We start from the raw sequence: 24,457 nt of genomic DNA, 5'->3' as shown, positions 1-24,457 counted from the left end.
ACCTTGACTTGTGGGTATTGAATCATTCTTGCATCCCTGGAATAAATCTCATTTGATTGTGGTGAATGATCCTTTTAATGTATTGCTGAATTTGGTTTGCTAATATTTCGTTGATGATTTTTGCCTCTTATTTTGATCAGGGTTATTGACTTGTAGTTTTGTTTGTTTGTTTTTTATGGTGTTTTGTTTGTTTTTGGTATCAGGGTAAGGCTGCAGTAGGATGTATTTAAAAGCTTTCATTCCTTTTCTACTTTTTGGAATAATTTGAGGAGAGTAGGTATTAACCCTTCTTAAATGTTTGGTAGAATTCACCCATGAATCCGTCTGGCCCTGGATTTTTTTTAATTGGAATTTTTTGATTACTGATCCAATTTTGGTACTAGTAATTGGTCTGTTTAAAGCAGGAAAGTTTTTGAGGGAAATGGAGAAAAAAATTTAGACCCAGTAGATTTCATCTTTCCCTTTAGACTCCCTAAGATTTCTTAAAATGAGGGGCCTTCTGATTTCAGTAGCTGGACTTACATGCCCCTCCCACCTCCTTTTGAGCAGAATAGTGTGACTTACCAAGGAGTTTCAATAAACAAAATTCAGGTATGCACAATAAAGTTAGAGAGAGCTCAAAATGCAAAGAGAACAAAGCTCACATTGAAGAGACACTCTCAAATTTCAGAGTCAGCAAGAAAGCATAGAGCTCAGTGGATTTTGGGAGTCAGCATTTGTTTGCTCACTGCCCTTGGAGTCACTGCGTCTTTGGATTTCCCTTCCGAAGCTACGAAATGTCAGAAATTCATAAATAACAGAAGTATAAACAATTTATCACTGAGGTAGTAGTCAGTAAAAGTTTATTGTGCACACATCAAAAAGACAGTTCACAAACCAGGAGCACTCAAACCAAAACATGGAATGAGGCTCAAGGGTATATTATTATAAAGCAGTTTGTATAGTGGGAAGGCAGTGGCTGTTTATTCTTCACAGTGATTGGTTATAATATCAACATTTTCTTCAATTATAGGGAATTGGTTTTGTCTGCTCAGGGAATGTTCAAGGCTGGTCTCAGTCTATTTTTGATTTTAACAGAAGGTTCCCAAATCAGACAAACAGAATGAGATAACTATTTTAATTGCCATGCAGAAGTCACCAGAAGTCTTCAACATTCTAAAATAGCTTCATTGAAAGATTCATTGCAAAAGGCTGATGAAAAATTAAAGACCTAAGAGGTACCTAAAAACAAAAGGCTTTTGAGACTGGCATATCTCTTTCTACTCACCACTATCTTCCTTTTTTTCAATAGTGTATTTTTGTTTTTACTAATCCCCTATTGAAATTGACTTTCCATTTGAAATTGACCATAAGACCATAAACATAAGTCCAAGTTAGTAGCCTTACAACTGAAACAGCTCCAATTCAAGAAACCTAAAAATTCTGATGTCACTCTCCTAGAGGCCCATCACCAACACACTGGCCCAGAAATCAGTGTCTCATTTGTAATCAATGGGGGACACTGGAAAAAAGACTTTCCTCAAAGATTTTTTTGTCAAATTCTTCCACACCAACTCAAACGCCCCCATATCTACGCTTGAAAGAGGGCCCCCATATGGACACCTCTCAGAATTACCAGGACTTCAAGGAATTCTCCTGTCAATGGCTACCAGTTGCTCCCTTAAACAACCAAGGGGAAACTAAATTAAAATTAATGGAAAATCTTGTTAAATGTTGTCGATACCAGAACTACTTTCTAAACCCCCTCTCTTTGGAGCCTATGAATGGGATCTTGGGAAAACTGGCAGAAGCTGATGAAAGGTGAGAATTCTTATTGGAGTCAGCTCTCCAAGATCTCTATAGTGCCTGGTTGGTAGAGAAAAGTAAGATTTCATGTTATCCTTCCCTTCTAAATTCAGACTTTTATGAATTTGGTTTTGAGGTCCCCATTGGTTGTCAATCGTTTGTCTCCCAGGGACAGTTATTGTCTTCTTGTTTGTCTTGTTTTGTGTCCTAAGAACTTCCTGAGAACTTGGCTTAGTTTTCTGCTTGGCAGGGGCAGGCAGGTTGTTGGGTTCTTGCATATGTGGGCAACTTAAGAGGAGGGAACCCTGGGGCGCCTGGGTGGCGCAGTCGGTTAAGCGTCCGACTTCAGCCAGGTCACGATCTCGCGGTCCGTGAGTTCGAGCCCCGCGTCGGGCTCTGGGCTGATGGCTCGGAGCCTGGAGCCTGTTTCCGATTCTGTGTCTCCCTCTCTCTCTGCCCCTCCCCCGTTCATGCTCTGTCTCTCTGTCCCAAAAATAAATAAACGTTGAAAAAAAAATTAAAAAAAAAAAAAAAGAGTAGGGAACCCAAAACATGGCCAGGAAGAAATGTAGGTTGCAATCCATTTGTGATTGGGGTCCTACTTACTGTTGCCCACTCTCAGAGGAATTGTCTTAAGTCTTTCCTACTCTTGGCAATTTTTGGAAATGGCTCTGGATATTGGGAAGCTAGTGTCTTTGAGTTGTTTAATACTAACAGGAATGTTTACTGTTTGCCCCAGTTGAAACTTGACAAGATATTTGCAAGGATTTCTGAGTAGCTTTATGGTCAGAAGTTAGCCACATTGTTAGCTGACATTCAGAACCTGATAGGAACTTTTTTTTCTTTTTTACAAGGCTTTCTCCCCTAAGCTAAATGTATCCAGAAAGAAAGAAAAACAAAGACAAATTTTATCCAAGGGTGAAGCTCTAAATCTAGAACATAGGAATCTTTTGATTTGCATCTTAGTTGAAGATCTTCTCCCTTATCTAAAGAAGCAAATAGATAAAGTAGTTGGATTGGAAGGGTCAGCATCCTTGATGCCATTCAGATTGCAACCTAATTTTTGAGGAAGTAAAAACAATTGTACTTGTCTTATAAATTGAGTCATTATAAGAATATAAGTACAGCTCTGGACTTTTTTAAAACCACCACTTTTACTTTTTTAAAACCACCCTCCAAACATCCCCTTTTCCTCTCATAAGATTGTAGGTATTATAAAATTCTGGATTTAGTAAACAAAGTCTTTGTAGAAACTTGCACTCTTTTTCTGTGTTTTTGAGATGTAAAAGTTGAACTTGGTCATCTCTAGGAACTCTTATCTATAGAAGCCATCTCTTTGAAATACAAATTTTGGGGAGGTTATTTCTATCACAAGGGGGGGGGAAGGAAAAGCAATTTGGAGCCTAGGCATATGAAGAAATCTTAAAAGTCTTCTCCAAAAATATTATGAAAATGTGTAAGCCATCTGAGCAGGTAGCCTAACATATTCTATCTGTCAGAAACCAATTTGTATCCAACTCTTCTTTTAGAGGCTACAGAATTTTGCATTATTGTACCTGTCTTGTGGCTAAAATTTGAAATTAAAAAACTAGAAGATCTCTCTTTATATCTGTCTGTATGTCTATGTATGTGTATAAGTGTTTTATAAAAGTGTGGTAATTTCTATATCTAGATGGTATTGCCAAAATTAATTTGTGCAGAGTTCTATTTATATATAAACATACATATAAATCAAATATACTCACAGAACTATAGAAAGTAACCCAAATGTTTCTCAAATTTGTTTTAATCTAAGATAATATTTGGTAAATAAACATTAATTTAAGTTCATTGGTTTAATTAAAATTATCATGTCTTTAGAGCTATCAGTATTAAATATAATGCAGCTCTACAACTTTTATTATACCTAAGTTTACTAAAAGTTAAAGGAGCTCATATTATCTCTGTTACAGAATTTGTGAGCCTAACAGATAACTTAATTTCATGAATCATTAAACAGCAAATCATCTTTTCATGAGTAATCTAAACATAATTGTTAGAAATAAGTAAATTAAATAGAAGCAAGTAAGATAAAAATTTATAAATGAACTTTTCAACAATAATTATCCTTTTTTGTACATCTACTTAAAAGTAGCTTACAAAATCTTTTTGGCAACTTGAAACCTTAATATTATACTGAGATAAGTTAAATGATGGATATACATTGAATATCTAGATCATTTATAAGGAATATAAAATATTGAAACATTAACTACTGAGCATAGATTATCTACTTATTTCCTTTTACAGAAGAACTAAAGATATTTGGTCTACTAGTAAACATGTTCTGTCCACATTGAAAAATTCACTGAGGAAGATGATATTTCTAGAAATTATGAAATATATATGTAAATTTGCCAGTCCACATTTGCTTACTTCTTAGTTTTCACTAGGAATTTAGGATTCTAATGGTAATAATTATAATCATATATGTAAATAAAACTATCAAAAAATAATAAGGGTAAAAGTAAACAACTGTGAATGAAAAGTAAATGAGGAAAGGGGTGCCAGGGTGGCTCAGTTGCTTAAGTCTCTGACTCTTGGTTTCAGCTCAGGTTATGATCTCAGAGCTTTGTGGGTTTGAGGCCTGCATCAGGCTCTGTGCTATCAGCACAGAGGGATTGGGATTCTCTCTCTCTCTCTCTCTCTCTCTCTCTGTCTGTCTCTCTTTGCCCCTCCCCCACTTGTTCTGTCTCTGTTTCTCTCAAATAAACTTTAAAAAATTCAAAAAAGTAAAATAAAAATAAGGAAAGGAAAGTGACTGTTTCAGAGTGAAAAAGAAGGAAAAAATACAGTAAAAAATCTGAATGGTTATAAAAAGTTGTAAAACTTTTGTGGAAAAGGAATCTTAGGAAAATAATTTTAGCTATGGCAAGCTGGCTAAGATTAGAATGGATTTAGGGGTTTTTTTTTCCCTAAAAAAAATGAGTTTTGTTATTAAGAGTGCCCTGAAGCAAAATTAAAATTTGGTTTTCTCTCTGTGAAAAAGATATTCCTGTACTATTCAGTCCGCTCTGGATAAATGATTGTGAAAGGTTTGTTGTTTGTTCCCTTTACTTTTAAGGCAATCTACCTGCAAAGCAAAGATTTTTTTTTTCTCTTAGCAAAATAATTTCCTTTGTTTCATGTTGTTTTTATATCAGGTCTTAGATTACTTAAAAGAACCCAGTCTTCTTAATATTAGGAACTAAGTCTCATTCATAACAATGTAACCTGTGTTTGCCTTTCACAATCTTCTATTGTCAATTTAGGTAATTAATATTTGATAATGATCTGTGGTCTCACGTAGTCAAATGTTCAAACCTTTTGCCATTTTGACAACTTCACCAAATCAAACTCTAAAGGAGTCTTTTTGACCTTAAAGTAACTTTGATATATCCCAGAGAGTCCCTGGAAATCTCAAAAGATTTGAATCTCACCTTGGAAAAGAGAGATGTTAAAGAAATTAGGTTTATTTGATATGTTAAATTATGTGGGAAACATTGTCAAATAAGTAATGATAAACCTTGTTAGGTTATGTGTGTATGGATATATGTTACTAACATAGGTATTCCAGAAATTGTTTATAGAGTTTCTAGAAATTTATCAATACTTCAATGTCCAATTATTATTCTAAATTACTGTATGCCACAGAAATAACTACATTTAACCATCAAAGAAACTCTCATCAGTTCTTTAACCATGTGCATTTTTAAATATTTTGTTATTTTAAGACAATCACTTTTTATTCTAATGATTTTGCAAAACTAAGATTAATGGAAAGGACTCTATCTACCAAGTACTCTCATACACAGACACCATTGCCAAATAACAAGATGTTTAAACTTGGGTGCTTATTTCACAACTGGAGAAGTCTCCACTTGACATCTGGTCTTGTGCAAATGCTGGAGACATGAAAATCAAACTGACTAGGAAAAAAACTAGCTGATGTTGAAGCAGACTGCTTCCTCACAAAACATTGAGAATGATTCTTTCCATTTCTCCTTCCCTTTCCAACAATCCTTTTCCTAATTTTTACACCATGAAGGTTTTTGTCATTCTTTTGTCAACCTATTGTCTTGCCCTGGCCTGGAAAGACAACACCATTGTTCATATATCTCAGACCATTACAAAAGTGGGCTATCCTGCCTCCAGTGGACTGTTGGATTTAGTATGATGCTGGTGATTCTGTCATTATTCCCATCATAAACCTCTTCCCCCATTTTCAATGCCTCAGTTTCTCTGAAACACACTGGTGGATAAATAGTTCTGTAGAAGTGTAGACTGTTTTACAAAATATATAAACAAACCATTTGGTTTGAGAAAGTAACTCCTTCAATGAAGTCTTTCTTTGATCTATTTACTCTAAGTCGGTTTGGTCCCTGGGGATTGCAGCATTGGTGTGTCCTCCAAATATTGGGTATTATTCACTTTATAGCCATTCTAATAGTCACCTTGATGCACTGTGTTCTCTCAAAAGCTTTAAAGGCATGCATGCAGCCACTGGTAATGAGACAAATGGTCTTCCTGTGCCTAGAATGACAAAAAAATGGGATGAACAACTGCCAACTAAGGGACTTTGATATCCTAATCTATGAATTGTGGTCAGAGAGTCATCCTGACTCCAACATTGACAAGGAGTAGTAGCTCACAGTGGCACCAATACTTTAAATTTTGATCAATACTTGCAGTACAACTGAGAGTATATCAAAAGGAGGAAGTTGATAAAGTTAATTTGTATATTGGGATCCACAAAATGGAGGCCATCCCAGTGGCCTAGCCCATGTCACAAATCTAAACTAGGGCAGCCTGCACTTACTGAAAACACCTGTCAAGAAAACATAACATTAGTCACAATTGTGCAAGTTAGCCTTATCTAGCTTATCTAACCTAGAAAATAGGACCCACTAGCCTTATAAGGAAACCCCTGTCTTCTTAGCCAATCATTCCCTGTTTCCATGTTGTCTCTTCTCACTCTATAAAACTCTTTCTTGCCCAAAGTCTCTCAGGAAGAGTGCTCCACTATTTGATAGGCTCTATACTCCCCAGATAATAGTTTTAGTTTTGTCACTTGAGAATAATAAATTTGGGATGTTGAAAAAATGGAAAGAATTCTGAATTTGAGTTTAGGAGATTAGAGCTAGGATCTGACTTCTATAGCTCAAAAGATTCGGTGTGGTCCTACTTTATGCAATTTTGAATTAAATATTGAATATAACATATTAAGTCTCTGAATGGAAACAATTTGAAATAATGCAACTACCCCCAAATTTATCAAGATCTGCATAATTTCAAAGCACTTCAGGACTATTGAATAAAAGTTGTGTTTATTTTATTAAAATATTTCAACTTTAGCTGGTTAAACAAAATATTCACTGTCTTCTGTCATGATAATAGAGATATCCCTTGGGTTTTGAAAGTTCATGTTATGCCAATTGAGTTTTATGAAAGACCTATATTGGTACATATTTCCACTAACCAGAAGAAATCTGAAGAGGATTTTTACTTTTATGAAAAAAGGCAAAAAGTGAAAATAGCATGGGGTGTTTGTTTTACAGTGAGCCATTATAGAGGTAGCATGCACCCTGAACAGCTAGTGCGGTGCTACCAAGCTGCTTTACTGGGAATTCTACTCAGAATCTCAGCATTAAGCTGCCATAGCTTTGAACTGGGTCTGTGAACATCGGTGCTTTATCTAGATTTATTTTGTGTGTCCTAAGGTATCAGAAGGGTGTAAGAGAGGTTACTTTTTGGGGTCTGGGAATAAAAAAAAATTTGCCATATAGACTAATGGTAATTGCTGCTTTGCTTTATACCACCATGACTTCTGGAAGATTTCATAGGAACACTGTACTTTTGATAGTGGGGAAATGTGTAGCCTTAAAATGCATAAATATCAGTTAAACTGAAATTTTCAGGGTTTTCTGGAAGGCATCACTTGCATAAAAGACAATATTTCTGGCCTTAATACGTCACCTGTCTTGTTTTCACTTGATTATTCTTAATGGGTGAAAGTGGCACAGTGAGATCCACCTCCTGGTTTTAAAAGAGGAAATACAAGTTAAAAGTGTGTAGTTTAGTGCTGGGTATAGATCAGGCACTCAAAGAATGTTATTTGATTTGGAAAGTGGACAAGATAGCATAATTTGAATATCTGTTTTCTACTAGAAATTCTTACAAATGTAAGCAGTAAACTTAGTGATATCTCTGTATTCAGATAAGAAAATAGGATCAGAGGAGATCCTACTTTGTGGATATGTGTGGATTTTGAACCTATGCCTATCTTCCTCCATAATTTATTTTATTTCTGTGTTGAAATAGTGAACAAGGTAGGCAGAAATTTTATTAATTAATTAATTAATTAATTAATTTATTTATTTTTGAGAGAGAGAGAGGACAACCTGGGAAGGGGCAGAGACAGTGGGGGAGACAGAATATGAAGCAGGCTCCAGGCTCCAAGCTGTCAGCACTGATGTGGGGCTCGAACTCATGAACTGAGAGATCATGACTTGAGCTAAAGTTGGACACTTAACTGACTGAGCCACCCAGGTGCCCCCAGAAATTATTTTTAAAATAGGTCTGAAACAACAGTTCTCTAAGTACTATTTCTTAAATATCCAGAATACTTAAAATAATAATGACACACATTTTTAGAAGATATTCTAATCAGCTCTTCCAGTGCCTCTTTTCCCCCAATTATAAAATGAATGTGATAATTCTTTTAATCAGGGGAAAGGTCTTTAAAATCCCCAATTATTCAAAAAGACTTTAAGTCATTTTCATAGATGTGTGCAGATTTAAGGTAAAAGGTACTCTGGGGTGACATAGGATAAGGTACACTTATAACATATTACCTGTTTGTTGTAAGAGATGAATATTTTTGTTTTTCAAAACTATGGAGATATCAGAAGTATTAATCATGTAGTATTTAGAGCTCTTGGGAAGAACATGCTCTGAAAAATGCAAGGCATTAGCAATGGAGTGATTAGTTACAAATCTGTTTAGTTTACAATTTAAGCCAGTAGTTGAGGAAAGTAACTTGTTTTATCAGTTTTGGAATAGAATGGACATAATAAAACCTCAACTGTGAGAAGCTGAAAAGAGTTAATGTTTTGACTGACCACATCTTGAAAGGAAGATTTAAAGGACGCATGTGTCTTTGAGGTCTAAAGGTAGTGTTCTGATTTGGCAAGCTAGCGTAGATGAGCAAAAACTAAGACTAGGATGGAAATTGTTTTCTTTCTTCTGAGTTATGGATTTGTACAAATTGGGGGACTTTCCAAGTCCAAGGTCCTGAAGTTGTGGCCATGCCATTGGATCAAAACTAGATTCTCTCAAGTTTGGTAAGAGTCAGCTGAATTCACTAAAATCCCAACAAGGGCAAAATATTATATTCCACTATTCCCACTTTAGGGGCAGCTAATTTTTCCTTGACTCAGCTGAGGTTCCAAGCCTCTCAATCCAACAGACAGTCTCTCTGTTGTCATTGTGCATACTGTCCTGGCCTGTGCTCCTGGGTCAGAAAATGAGTGAAATAATGCTTGTGTGACACTTACCTTACTCATGTCAGACCTAAGTCGATGTGATTGGCCCTGCATATAGCAGAGAACCAAGAAATCACTCCACTGAGGCTAGAATTAGGATGTACAGGAGGTGAGATCAGAAGATAGAGAATGGCTGGGAGGAAGAGAAGAGGTAGGATGACTCATCATATACCCACCCAGACTCTGCCTGGCCAGGTACCAGGGAGACAAGCCTGGAGGGGAGGGTCTTGGCTTCTTCCTTCACTTCCATTGGTCAGCTTGGACTTGCCAATCTGGCAAGTACATTAACACAGAAGTAAACAAGTTAGTGTCTGCTCTCTCACACTTTAGTGTTTGTCAAACAGTAGATTTTAAAGTTCTTTGGGGGCAAGATTGTCTTAATCACTTTTATATAACTTCCTCAACTGTCAACATCCTTGGTTTATAGTAGGTGATTCCCTTTGGAGTAAAAATATATCTCAGTCATTTTAAGATAAACACCCTGCTTTAATGTTCTAGAATTTTTGAGGTGGCGGGGGGGGGGGGGGGGAGGGGGAGGAGTGTCATAGCAGATTCCAAACAAAGATATAATGAAGCTTAAGTGAGCAAAACTAATTAAATATATTATTCTTGTTCAGATATTGTCACCTTTGGGGGGTTGGCAGGGAGAATATGTTCACTCTCAGTCATACACAAGTACACTATCTATTCTAAGAACTTTCTTTGGCAGTCCTAGTTAACCTTGTCACTTGTCAGGTGGTGGAGCCCAACTGGAATAGGGATGTGAACTCACCAAGGGGGATAAGTCGTGGTCTCTCATGTGTCTAGCTAAATCTCTGTTATAAAGGCCAATAACTATGACTATTACTGTTCTTGTTATATATTCTTTCCCTTATGTCCTTATGAATAAATGATACCTGGCAGCACAATACTTTTGGAAGCTATTGTTTTATTAATTTATTTAGAATGATATCCCTTTTCTTTCTGCCTTATCCCTTTAAGGAAAATCATGAAATTATTTTTTAAAAGTGGAGCAAGTAAGAATTGGGGTTTACTCCCCTATTTCCTATGAGGTTCTTGAGTAACTTCTAGATTAGACTCTTGAAGTTGCTTTTTCTGGTGTGTCCTACTGACAAGACTGCTTTTGTGTCACACATAGTACTGTGTTTTGCTGGGCATGATCTGAATTTCCTTGATGCCAAAACATATATTTTTCACACTTTGACCTTTCTTATAGCTGATTATACTTTAAAATTGATGGATGCACTTAATATGGCATTATTTTTTTTCCTAACATGTTATTTAATTAAACTGATGTTGGCTTTTATAGTTGGTAGTATCTTAGATCAAGAAAAAAAGGTAGTGGTATTTTAGTTATCTATAGTTGTATAACACTTAAAACAAATATTTATTATGTCTCGTGGTTTCTGTGGGTTAGGAATTCACTTAGGGCATAATAGGGAGGTGTTGTTTCACTTCATGATGCCTGGGGCCTCAGCCAGAAGACATGTAGCCTACAAGAATCACCTGAAGGTTTTGATTCCCATGTGGGGTTTGCTGGGGTTATTGGTCCACCTGGAGCCATTCCATGAAGAGATAATAGAATGGAAGGGACTAAACTAAAAATACTTATTCCTTTTCTTACAAATGAGATTTTCCAAACTCATAGGAACTTTGGAAGGAAGAACCCATTCAGCATTTTCAGAGAGAGGCTGGACTTGTTTCTGATCTGAGGAGGTTTTGGAGATCAACACTTTGGAGCATGATCTAACATTTTGTCATTGGAAAGTGCAGCATCCATCATTACAATTATGCTTATATTTCGCATCAGAGTCTGCTCTGTTTGTTGGTATTCAGGATGCTTTATACCAAAGTCCTTACTCTTTCCAAGTTCTCCATACCATCTTGAAGTTTCAAATTCTTAGTGGGCAGAAGCATGGCTGACAATGCCATTTTTTTCTCCTCTTGAATCAGGGACTTGATTGTCAGATGTCCCCAAATACTCTATCCACCCATGCCAGAGAAAAATTCTCCTCTTGCAACGCTTTGAGATCTGTGACTTGAGAGGATTATGGCACTTTCTCCAGAGCCCCATTTATTCATCTTTTTAAAAAGACTTTTAATTTTTTAAGTAATCTCCACACCCAACATGGGGCTCCAACTCACAACTCTGAGATCAAGAGTTACATCTTCTTCTAACTGAGCCAGCCAGATACCCCTCTTATTCATCTTTAAGATAAATCATAAAATCCATGGCAGTCCAGAATGTGTGGCCTATAACCCTTCTCAAACTTTTGTGGATTCAAAGGATTAGATAAGATATCGTCTTTAAAAAGAAAAAAAAACTACTTTTTCCTAAAAGGAAAATTTTTAATAAGATGGAAATTTCAGATTTAAACTTTTTAGAGATTAGAAGAGTCTTTCCTTTAGGCCTACAGGTATTGGGCTTCTAAGTATGATGTTTAAAATGATATTAATAGTATAGAAATATGAAACAAGCATTCTGCCACAAAAATAGGTGTGTTTTTGATAAACTTATTTGGGTTAAATCTCTGAATATTTCCTTAACATTACTTTCAGAATATTGAGCTTTAAAGGAATTTTTATAAAAGCAATATTAGCATTCATAGCTCCCATCTGCTGTGTGCCTCCAGTTGACAGGAAGTAAGAGATGTTCTAGTGACATCTTGTTCAACAACTTTGTGACCTTAGAATATTATTCCCATTTTACAGACGAGGAAACTGAGATCCAGATAGTTGATGTAACTTGTCTAAGGTCACATACCTTGCAAGTGAGCTATCTCACTTGAAAGCCACTGTTTGGGGAAACTTGCCAGTATTGGGGTAGTTGTAGAATTTTTCATAAGCAGTTACTACTTCCAGAGTGTCTTCTGCCTGAAGCTGGAGGCTTAGAAAAATGGAATTAAAAGATTCTGGTGGCATAATTAATCCCTTTCCTTATCTCTGTCCCCACTCCCCACTTTAACTCTCTTATAGAAAAGTATCCATGTAATTTTGTTTTAGAAGCTTGTGATGACTACTTGGCAAAAAGCCCCACCACATTAGTCTAGTGTTTTGGAAAAGTGACTTGACATATTGTCACTTGTACTGACTTTAGCCCACACTCAGAATAGAAAATCTTGGTCTCTATTGCCACCACATTATACTGCTAAGATCCAAATGTATTGCAGCATATGATTTTTTTTCACTACATGATGGCAGCCATCTGGATTTACTGATTATAGTTTTAGTATTTTTTTTTTATCAGGTAAAGAGGGGCTATTTTGCTGTTAGGAAAACTTGTTATTAGGGGTTGGCACAGCTCAAAGACTATAGCGGTTCAGCTGTTGAATGTGTATAAATCTTTTGTTTTTAGCGTGTGTGTGTCTTTATAGTGCATCCAGATTCATTTTTGCTTCGATTTGTTTATGATATTCTCTGGAGAGTTTGGCATTCTGGAGTTCTTCTAAACTAATGAGTAGACTGCAACATGGGATGACCAATGTAGTGATTTCTTTGGATGCAGTGTAGCTAATGGCAAGTGTGTGTGTGTGTGTGTGTGTGTGTGTGTGTGTATTCTGTGTGTGTGCATGTCAGAGAGAGGGAGTGGGAGAAGGAATATCAAGCATATTTGGTATTTATAAAAATGATATGTTCCTTAAATTTCAGACTAACTTAAATTTATTTCTTATTATAGGAATAATGTATGTTTATTGTAAAAAAATATAGATGAGTCCCCAAAAGAAAAATAAAAAAGAAATGACATCTCAGAGTTAGTCACTGTTAAGATTATGGTATCTCAATCTGTGTGTATGTACATTCATACATATGTTTGTTTTTACAAAAACGAGCCAATGCTATAAATATTCCAGAAATTGTATTTTCAGATATATCTATTTATTCAATATCCTTTTATAATATTTTAATGTGAAAATTTTAATGTATGGTTATATCATCACTTGAACATTAGATTTTTAATTATTTTTCTCTTCATCCTGTAATGTTGTAGCAACTGACAGAAAGAGGTTTCTTGAATTTCAAATCACTTATTGGCCTCCTTCCCCAACTATAGTCGGCAGAATGTGTTTTGTATTGTGCTCCCTGCCCTGAGACCCACTCCCAGCTGAAGAGCACTGTGGAACACTAGAGAACGGATGGCCTCTGACAGCTCCTCTACTTTTGCTGTTTCTTCTTGCAGGAGACAGAGCATGTGGTACCCAGCCAGCCAGAGTGTCGGGGGAGAACAGGAACGCAGGTCCACGAGAGTCCACAAAATCACCCTTTCAGGTGCCAAGAAACAGTGCGAGTTCAACAAAGGTGGGTCTTTTGCTGTCAGAAGTTGTGCTGTGCCTGGTGTTGCTTTCCCAGAAATGCTGATGCTGGTGCTTGTCACCCCCATACAAGAGGCAAGGCTTTCTGACTTTGGCTGGCATTCCTTACAAGTCACAGAAGCAGCTTTAAGGGGCTATAAGAGAGTATCATTGAGTCTGAATTGAAGAGAAATGTAAATAACCTACTGTCACTGTCTTCATTTTGGAGATAATCAGCCTTACAGCTCAGAGACGACAGGAGATAATCTGGGAGAAAGAAATGTTGATTTCATTTTGTACTCTTTCATTCCATGCTAGAAATGTTTTCCTCCATGATAATGATAATTAGTGATGACAGTGTAGACATCAAGTCAGTTTCTTTTTATATATTATCTCATTTAGCCTTCATCACTTCCTCATAAAGTAAGTATTTATAGCCCCATTTTATGGAGGAGGAGCCTGAGGCCCAAGATTCATTGTGTCCCTGGCCTGATATTGCACAAGTGAAAAAGCTGAGCCAGAATTTGAACCCACAAATGTCTGATTACAGCATACCAGGTGTGCTTCAATGCTGATCCAAGTAGTATCCTTGGGACACTTGAAGCAGTCCAGGGGCTGGCCTCTCTGGTCTGCTAGACCTGCTGGAGACAGCCCTGGGTCCAGGGCAAGGATGTGGGTGGAAAGCTGTCTGCAGCAAGTTGGCATGACATTCTGATGGGAGCCTGGCATTGCAGCTGTCTGTGGAAAATCTCTTCTGGAAATAAACAGAAGAAAGAATTCAGCTGCTAGTTGTGTCAGCTGTCTTTGTAGGATCTTGTATACAGCGTAATCTTAGCCCTCACTCAGTGGGAAGAGAGTGCTCTGCTTCTGAGCACGACCTTTAGATTTTTTTTTATGGCAGCACAGCCTAAATGAATCAACAACTACAGAGAAGTTGGCTGTAGTATATAATTTTGCTTTAAAATATTCAAGTACTAAATTTAGAATCATAGATTCCTAAAAGTTTGGAGGGACCCCAAAAGCAAGGTGACTCTTTTTTCAACTGTATTCATAGGTGTCTTGTATCACCCTTCTCACAAGTTGCCACCTCTTTTCTGTTTATTCTTACGTGACCTCAGGTCAGGTAAGACTCAACCTTGTCATTGGAGCATTCTCCTTCCTATTTGAAGCCTTATTATAAATTAAGCTGTTTTATGGGGCACCTGGGTTGCTCAGTCAGTTAAGCGTCCAACTTCAGCTCAGGTCATGATCTCACGGTTTATGAGTTCGAGCCCCGCATCAGGCTCTGTGCTTCAGAGCTTGGAGCCTGAAGCCTGCTTCGGATTCTGTGTCTCCCTCTCTCTGTTCCCCCCTCACTTGCACTCTGTCTCTCTCTGTCTCTCTGTCTCTGTCTCTCTGTCTCTCTCTCTCTCAAAAATGAGTAAAGATTAAAAAAAAGTAAAAAAAAAATAAATTAAGCTGTTTTAGACTGACTAGAACCAATTTTGTGTAGTGACACTGTCTCCCCTCTACCAGACTTGTAACTACCTTTCGCAGCAAGAATATAGCCAACTATATACCCATGCATATTTCAAAATAATAGAACAAAACAAAGCAAACAAAAAAAACCCTAAATTATTTTTGTGTGTGTGTGTATGGAATATATACTTGATGTTTGGTAACTTTAAACCATTTTATCTCTTATCTACAGCGGGGAAGGTAAGTGGTAATATTCCTGTTATCAGTAAGAGCTGAGAGTATGGAATGAGAATAGTCTTGATGAGGAAATGTACCAGGCAGCAATTCTTACATTTGAGGATAGATGGGTAGTTACAGCTGAATTCGGATTTTCAGGTCTATGACACCTTTTCTCAGAAAAACAGAGATGTACATATACACAAGTCTGTAACATCTTAGGTTCTTAGACCTCCTCTGCATGTCAGAAAAAGGAACTGAATACAGTTAGGGTCACTGGGCAGCCTTCCTCATTAAATCAGCCTTGTCTCTCTCCAACACATTGGCTACTTCTGCAGCTTAGCAAACCTCCATAGGACCCCAAATATCCTGTTTTCCTTTTCTTCTCTTCCCTTCTAGCCCCCAGGTTCCACTTTGATAGGATCTAGCTTTCTGAGCTAGCACCATTCCAGAATATTCTGCACCCCAGTTTTAGGAATCACAGGATCTGGTATTAAGTCTCAGATCAGAAGTGGTGATAGGCCACTTATATCTGGTACTGTTAAGTTTAGTATTTAGGTTGTGTTGGTAACCTTTAAACTACAGAGTTATTTGTCACAAACATGGTGACGTCACCTAGGGACATTCTAATGAAACTTAAAAAAAATCTCAAAATATTACAGGGATTGTGAAATTTGATGAACTGGTGAAATGAGATCTGAGGCTAAAAACAACTTTGAGTCAGGTATCTCACATTCCTGATAACATTCCTCTTCCCTTTTAAGTCAGCATATGACCAGGTTGAGGCATATGGTGCCCAATAAGATCTTGATAGATACATGATACTGTAACAGGACACTCCAGACCTAGGTCTGACTCAAAGTGAGGGAAGAAACCAGTCTGTATCTCAGCAGGTGTAAAATGCCACCTTCTTGGGGATGGGGGGAATATTTTATTTGCATAATGAACACTTTGAAAAAGGGAAGAAAGATCTTTATGCTGTCAAGGGGTCACATGTCACTTCAGCAAGACTCAAAGGAACAGTTAGTCTTCAGAGAATTAACCCATGCTTGTAGAAGTGAGATTTTTGAGCTAATTGTGTTGAGATGGGATCTGATCTTTGCATGCATGTCTAGGAGAAATAGTTTCATACCTTTAGCTCTCAGAGCATTGTGTTGTCTGTCAGCTCTTTCTAACACAGGGAGCCTATATTTGTGTCTGTGGATGAGCTTCAGAGAGGTTTATGAATTTTTTTTCTAAAGTTTGAGTGTATATATATCATATTGGTTTTCTGTTGATACTGTAACAAGTGACCACAAATTTGTGGCCTAAAACAACACACATTGACAAAATCTTACAGTTCAGTAGATGTCCAACATGAATCTCCTTGGGCTAAAATAAAGGTGTCGGTAGGCCTGCATTCCTCTCTGGAGTCTCTAGGGGAGAATCCATCCATTTCCTTGCCTTTTCCCATTTCCAGAGGATGCCTACATTGCTTGACTTGTGCGCCTTCTTCCACTGCAAAGCTAGCAACATTGCATCTCTGAGCATTCTTCCATACATCTCTCTTTGACCATGCCCAGGGAAGATTTTCTGATTTAAAGGATTCATGGGATTAGATTGGACTGATTTAGACAACCCACAATAATCTCCCTATCTCAAGGTCCTTAACTTAATCATATCTACTGAATCCCTTTTATCACGTAAGAGTGACATGTGGAGTGGGACAAAAAATGAGGACGTGGGCACCTTGGTGTGTGTGTGCACTCCATTATTCTGCCTACTACATAAAAGTTGTTTTCCAGGGAAGATCTCTAAAGCAATTATCAGAATCTTATGTCACTCATGACCCCAAAAAGTTTAGAAACACTATCCTAACCACTTCCAACCTTCCATTTTGCATATTGATCCACAGAGACAACCTCAGATACTGATTTAGCCCCCTCTGTCCTCTTTCACTGCATCCATCCTCCTTTTTGCCATGTCTTTGCTGTCCCTATATTATATTCCTTGTACAGTGCCCCACAGCAGAGATCTGTGATGTATCTAAAGTGTGGAGATACATTTGGCTTACAGAATGTTTTAAAATATTTTGATTCAATATTTAAAAATCCGAAAGTTTTGGGGTGCCTCACTGGGTCAAGTGTCTGATTCTTGATTTCAGCTCAAGTCATGATCTCATGGTTAGAGAAATTGACCCCTGTGTCAAGTGCAGAGCCTGCTTGGGATTTTCTCTCTCTCTCTGACCCTCTCCCGCTTCGGTCTCTCTCTCTCTCTCTCTCTCTCTCTCTCTCTCTCTCTCTGTCTCTCAAAATAAATAAACTTAAAATCACCATGTTTATAGATTTTGGAGATTCTTTTTGAAGATCTGAAGATGTGATACCCAGGGCCCTATAAGGCAACAGTTAGCAGGAGCTGAGGAGCAGCCATCCATTTTTCCACAACTCCTGCCCAGATCTGCCCACTTATTTGTACTCTTTGCCTGACTCATACAGGCATTTGATTTATAATGCTTACTTCAATCATTTTCTTCCAGGCAACTACTCATCCTGGGTACTCTAGGTGCTCAGAGCTAAGCCTTGATAAGGTGATGTCTGATAATGTCTTTTGCCTCCTTTCCAAGATGATGTATTTATATTTTAACTTGGATTTCCATTGCATCTGAGTTGAGGGGTTGCATATTACCCTACTCTGACATACTCTTCAGTACCTGGAGCTTTTCAAAACATATAAAGTTATAGAACTGCATTTAGTTAGAGCAAGAATGAAGCCTTAATAATCATTTAATACAACCCTCTCATTTTCTAGTGTGACACCCAGTGAGGCTGTTATTTGCTTAAGCCCTTGTTCCCCTTATAACAGAATGAAGACAAATGCCATCAATCTGTTCAGAGCAGTAACTTGATGAATATGCATCAGTTTGATTGATTTTTTTATATAGCTACAGCCAGTGCCAATCCTGTGAACCCTCGGATATGACAAAGGAGGATTTATCAATGTAACAGAATACTAATGAAGCTGGGGATTTCTTACCCAGCTAAGTAAATTTACTTTTGAGAGTGATTAATTCACTTGTGTTTAAAATATTTTATTAAAATTTATGACAGCATTAAACCTTTAATGTTGTTAAGACCTTGTCTGTATAAACAGGAACTATTCTGTAGCATTGTGTTACTGCTAATTAAGTTGGTGGTTGCATTTGTGAATTGGAGTTCATTAGCCTCTTCGTCTCGAAGTCCCCAGTTAGAGGGGGTTGAAGATTGGAGTATTAGCAAAAATAATGACCTTTTATGGCTTTGACTATTTTTGTGACATTCCAGAAGAAAGAAAAAGGGTTGTTGCTTTATGGAAAGAGGAAGTTTTGTTGGCAGCAACTTTTCCATGAGGGATAAATCCTTTCAGGTTTTGTTTTTGAGATAGACAACTTGTGTGTGTTTTAATAGCTAATTGTTTCTTATTTAAGTGTTTTTCATAGAAGTAAGCAGAGCCTTAAGGAGCTCTGCTAAAAAGAGAAAGAATGAGTAAGAGAATGAGCACCCAGAGATTCTTAATAACATAGTACACGAGAACTGCCTTCTTGGACTGTACCAGAGCAGGAGCATTACATGTTGCCAGCATGTTCTTATTAGTGTGCTCTTAAGATTTCTTTTCTTTTTTCTTTTCTTTTCTTTTCTTTTCTTTTCTTTTCTTTTCTTTTTTCTTTCTTTCTTTCTTTCTTTCTTTCTTTCTTTCTTCTTTCTTTCTTTCTTAACAGGGCAGGGGGAGAACAAATGAGGTATAGAACAAAAAAATTAGTTGGTCTTGATAGTGTTTTGAGACTGGAATAGCTTATTTTGCCTATATTGCATAGGAAGGGGGCCATATAGTTAGGGCTGTTTTTCATCCCCCGATCCTGCCTCCATCCTGATGGGCTCAGAGACAATTTGGTAGAATGGAAAGAACATTCAAATTAAGAAATGCAGTCTTGTATTATGTCTCTCAGGTGACCTTGGTCACTTCATGCAAATCCCTCAGTCCCCTTGTCTTTTTTTTTTTTTTTCTGATCTAAGATGGTTTAATGTCTTGACAAAAGGTGAGATGACTTAAGTACATTTTACATTTTGTGCATTTAGACCACCATATGCATAGATGTTCTAATGCTAAATTCTCGTCTTCAGTATCTCATAGTGCTGGATGCCCGGAAGTATGACAGAAACTTGTAACACAGACTAACCACAAAGTACCAGATGTTTCTTGCCATTTGTGATCTTACAATTGCCACATTTAGCTTTGCTCCTTCTTGTTGTACAACATATTCTGCCAATGCTTTCGTGTATATGTATGTATTAGGTCTGTCTCCTATCAATTTTGGTGTGATATCATTTACCAGGCCATCATCCATCCACTCTAAAGAATCAATCAGTTTCTTGGGATCCACAGGAGGTGGATAGACTACTTCATCAATATGCTTTCGATTGCAGTAGGCATATGCTGTTGATACATGCATGAATACTTCCAGATTCTTCATTTGTTGTGCAAGGAGAATAAGCTGACGTGTAGCAATCACATTTAACTGAACAGCATCTCTTAAATTTTCATTAAACCTTACTGTAGCTGCACAGTGGAATATAATATTGATAGAATCTATGATGATCTCTTTATCTTCTTTACTAAGAGCCAGTTTAGGTTGGGTGAGTTCACTGTTGATCGCTATAACTTTCTCTCTAAAATCTGGATTTTCATCTCTCAATCTGTCAAAGAGCTTGCCACTAATAACTTCTTCTACTCGCTCTTGGGGTGTCTGTCCCGCTTTCTGCCTCACCAAAACATACACTGAATTCACCTTAGGACAAGACCTCAGCAACTTTTCCAGAAGTACCTTCCCTAGGAAACCGGTAGCTCCAGTGAGGAGGACATTCTTGCCTTCATAGTACTCTGGGATTGAAACCATTCTGATCCTAGACTCAGAGGCTCGGGCCTCGCTTTCCCCCTGGTGGTCCAGCGATGTCTCCGCCGCCGTGGCGCTCTCCTCACTCGCTCCTCAGTCCCCTTGTCTAACACGAGTCTGGGTCAGATGACTTCTTAGTTCCCTTCTGGCACTAACACTAAAAATGCTCAACATTCTAGATATTTAAAGGATTAGAGTGGAAAAATTGTAGCTTAATAAAACAATCTCTTTCAGTCACAGATAAAAATAATTCCTCCTCCCTGCTGTAGAGCACAAAAAGTATCCTACACCAAATCACCAAATCATTGAACTGATTGACAACATAGAGCCCACACTTGATTATTCTGGGAATGAAACACTCCTTTTTAAAAATTATTATTATTATTTTTTGCAACTGCCCTTGATTACTTTATAAATTGTTAGCACTTTCGCTGGACAATGATTAGGAATAAAGATAAAAGGGAAACTCAGAGACATTCTCTCATTAAAAATAATAATAAATGAAATATGGTTATATTGGAAAATATAAAAAATTCCAAAGAAATAAAAATTTCTCATAATCTTACCACCCCAATATAACCATGGTTACCAGTGTAGTGTATGTTTTTATATTGTTGCTATTTTTTTTTTTTAGTTTTTATTTTAATTCCAGTTAGTAAACATACAGTGTTATATTAGTTTCAGGTGTACAATATAGTAATTCAATACTTCCATGCATCACCAGTGCTCACCACAAGTGCACTCCTCGTATTGTTATTGTTTTAATATGGTATTAAAAAATTGTGTATAAAAGGGACTTCCTAATACATTCGAGTTGACTTAATTTTAAACAGACTCCAGAGTATAAAGGTAGGCCAGAATGCATTCTGACTATATAATCTTAAAGATTATAAATATAAAGATATATGAATATAAATATAGATATATAAGTATAAATAAAAATATAAATATAAGATTATAAATATGAAATGGGGTAATTATCACCAAGCTCAGCTTCATTTATGGCTAAGGTGATCAAATTTGATTTTTCATCAAAATACTCTAATACAAGTTTCTATAAGAAACATGTTTTACAAACTTTGGTATCATTATAGCCTATAGTGTTAGAAATAATATTTCTAGGAGATGGAACAAAAAATTTGTCCTTAATATCTCAACATCTTGTAAATCTTCTTGGCCTAACCTGGACTAGACTTAAGAGACAAATTTCAATAGTGATTATAGAAGACAGAGTGTGCATATAAACTTAAATTTAATTTAAAACTGACCAGCTGGTTAGGCGTTCAGTGTGCCTGAGGCCATGGGAATGAGGTTATTCCTTTGTTGTTGTTGTTTTAACTCAAGTTAACATTCAGTGTAGTCTTGGCTTCAGGAGTAGAACCCAGTGATTTATCTCTTACATATGACACCCAGTGCTCATCCCAACAAGTGCTCTCATTAATGCCCATCACCACCACCCCCCCACCTCCCCTCCAGCCACCCTGTTGTTTGTATTTAAGGGTGTCCTATTCTTTAACTTACTCTTTATCTTCCCAATGAGGCAATGGTTGCTCTGGTGCTTAAGGGTTATTCCTTTTCAAGACTAATGTTAAAAAAAAAGACTAATGTTCAATGCTAAACACACACACACAAACACATCCACATCCGCATTCACATCCACTCACATCATATATAGTGACATATACAGTTTCCACCCACTCTTCCTATTTTTCTTTTATTCTTAACCAATTTAATTTGTATATATAAATTTTTTTCATATATATGAAATCTTAGGCATTTCTGTGTAGCTTGTTTGTCCTACTTAATATTGTTTTTTTCCATATGATAGTGACTATGAAATATACCATCATTTTTGTAACTCCAAATCAGTATGTATTTTGGTTACTTCTGGAATTCATATTTGTAGATATTGCTGTAGTAAGAATTTCTTAAAATATTTTTATGTACTTCCATTTCAGTTTCCTTGGTTTGTGCTTAAGGGTAAAGCTATCCAGACATGGGATTTAAAATGATAAACCAAAAAGATGTGGCATATAAATTTTTCAGTTATCTGATCATGAAAGAAGATAGGACTAAAATGGATAATTGATAATTTTGAGAGAATTAGAAAGTCATGTGGCTGGATTTCTGTATATGGCAGCATCTTAGGATACTGGGTCTAAGTGGAACATTTGAGACAGTTCAGTCCAATCCCCTTCTCCATACTTGTATATTCTAGATATTTCTATTTAACCCACTAGCCCTTACAGTTTTTTTAGCTCAGATTGTTCTTAGGGCAAAATGCCTCTGACTTTAACATTCCCAAAAGACATTTGGAAGGCATGCCAGGTATGGAAAAATTCTTTGATGGGTGAAACTACCCTGCTCATCTCAAGGCTCTAGTATCTTTGGTTGTAGCCTACAGAATGTCAGCAGGGACCCCCAGCCTTTGCACCAATCACAAATAGCCTCTAAATTTCCTAAATGCTTTCTAGAGTGCATACCACCACCTCCAAGAGAAATGCCAAAATTCATGATGGATATTTAAAACTATGTTTTATGAGAGTCTTCATTAACATGGATACATATTCATGATTTATTTATACATGGAGAAAAAAGCAACTACATAACAGAATTATAAGTTTATCTTATTTTTGCTTAACATATAATTATATACAGAAATATACACTGGAAAGACATAAATCATTTTATTGGTGGTTATTTTCAGATGGAATGGCTGTGGGTGATTTTTAAAATATTCATTTTGCTTTCCAAATTTTCCCCCTTTGGGTTCCTCTTAAGTTTGTAACAGGGAAAATTATTTATACATGAAAAAAAAGTAGTATCAACTGTTCAAGATATAGAACCAAAAATAAATTTACTATAATTGCTGCAATCATCAATTTGCACAAATGCAAATCATCATTTATGTTCTGTTTCTTTGAACTGTTGTTTATCAGTTCGAGGTAGAGAAGAATATTAGGAAAGTATAGAAGAGAATGGATTTTTAAAAATTATTTTTGACTAGAAGAAACCTAAAAGGCATTTTCAGTGGTATCTGTGGCTTTTATGGTTTGAGTCAGTTGGGATCAGAAAGCAAATATTAAAGGTGATTTTTATAGGGTCAGATGACACTTAAAATCAGAATTTGTATCCTAGACACCTCTTCATTTGAGTGTTTTATTCTGTATATAAAAGTTGAAGAAAGTCTGTTTTTATATCCCTTAAGCAGAGCAAGCCTTTCAGGGGTCCACTAGCATAGAGTTCTAATCAAGAGAACTCCTATGACTGTAGATGCCATGGGCAAAGGAAATACCAGGGCCCATTTAAATGGCAATGGGGTCCAAGAGGTGAAACTTGAGAAGGTGGAAGCAAGAGTAAGGCCAGATTTCAGGAGACTTTTTAACAATGCCTTGAATTTAATACCCATACAAGAAAACAACTTTGGCCACACTGAGCCTATTGAATACATCTAGACACACAAAATAGAGTCCTTGGGATTTGCATGTGAAGGGCTAGTTCCCTGGGAAGGTTGTTTGTCAGAAGTGGATTTGAGGTAAAAAGTGCTGAGAAGACAAAATCACCACACTGTTGGAATGACTTGTGGGGAGGGGCATGAGAAGAACTTGAAACTGAAAGAAGACAGTTAAGAACCAAGGTAACTGCCAAAAAATTTAATGTGCCTTGTCAAACTTGAATGAGATTAAAGCATGCAAGAACCAGGCTCCTCTGACTTGTCTTTCTGATCATTAACTCACCCTTGCCTCTCAGAGTAGCACTAATCCAGGTCCTGGATTCCAGATTATTTGCCAATCCAAACCTGCCAAATCCAGGTTCTTTGCCAAGACCACATTAGTAAGGAGAGGTTAGTGTTGCATATGTGTATGGCATTTGTTGTTTGCTTTAAAATGGAATGATATCGAGAATCCTAACTAGTGTAAGTACTCAGAATAGTGGTGTGGAGGTGCTGGCTTATTCAAGTCATAGACAAAGGGCCAAAAGGCTGGAGAAGTTGAATTGCAGAGGGAATATATCAGATGGCATCAGAAACGCTGGCAGTGCCCAGACTGCACAGGGCCTTGAAGCCAGGGTATGAATCTCAGATTTTGTTGAAGTGCAAAAGGAAGCCATTTGAGGTTATAACCAGGAGAATGACATGCTCAGATTTCCATCTTTAAAAGACCACTCTAGGTAGTGTGTGATATGGGGAAGCAGGGAGACATATTGGAGGCAATGTATCATCCACGTGGGAGGTGATGGTG

The 24,457-nt window shown here is 37.0% G+C and overlaps 1 protein-coding gene across 6 annotated transcripts in view; it reads left to right on the top strand.

Annotated features, from left to right (window-relative positions):
* Positions 1 to 24,457, top strand: part of FAM13C (family with sequence similarity 13 member C) — a 169,151-nt gene that overhangs the window by 45,966 nt on the left and 98,728 nt on the right. For all 6 annotated transcript variants that reach the window (XM_045039993.1, XM_011287384.4, XM_045039996.1 and 3 more), the window contains one exon: positions 13,525 to 13,643. In XM_045039993.1, the coding sequence (XP_044895928.1) occupies positions 13,525 to 13,643 (119 nt within the window). The remainder of the gene's footprint in view (positions 1 to 13,524; positions 13,644 to 24,457) is intronic.

The sequence above is a fragment of the Felis catus genome, chromosome D2 (genome assembly GCF_018350175.1).
Source record: "Felis catus isolate Fca126 chromosome D2, F.catus_Fca126_mat1.0, whole genome shotgun sequence".
NCBI lineage: Eukaryota > Metazoa > Chordata > Mammalia > Carnivora > Felidae > Felis > Felis catus.
The sequence above is the reverse complement of the archived record's forward strand: the minus strand, read 5'-3'. Positions and strand labels throughout refer to the sequence as shown.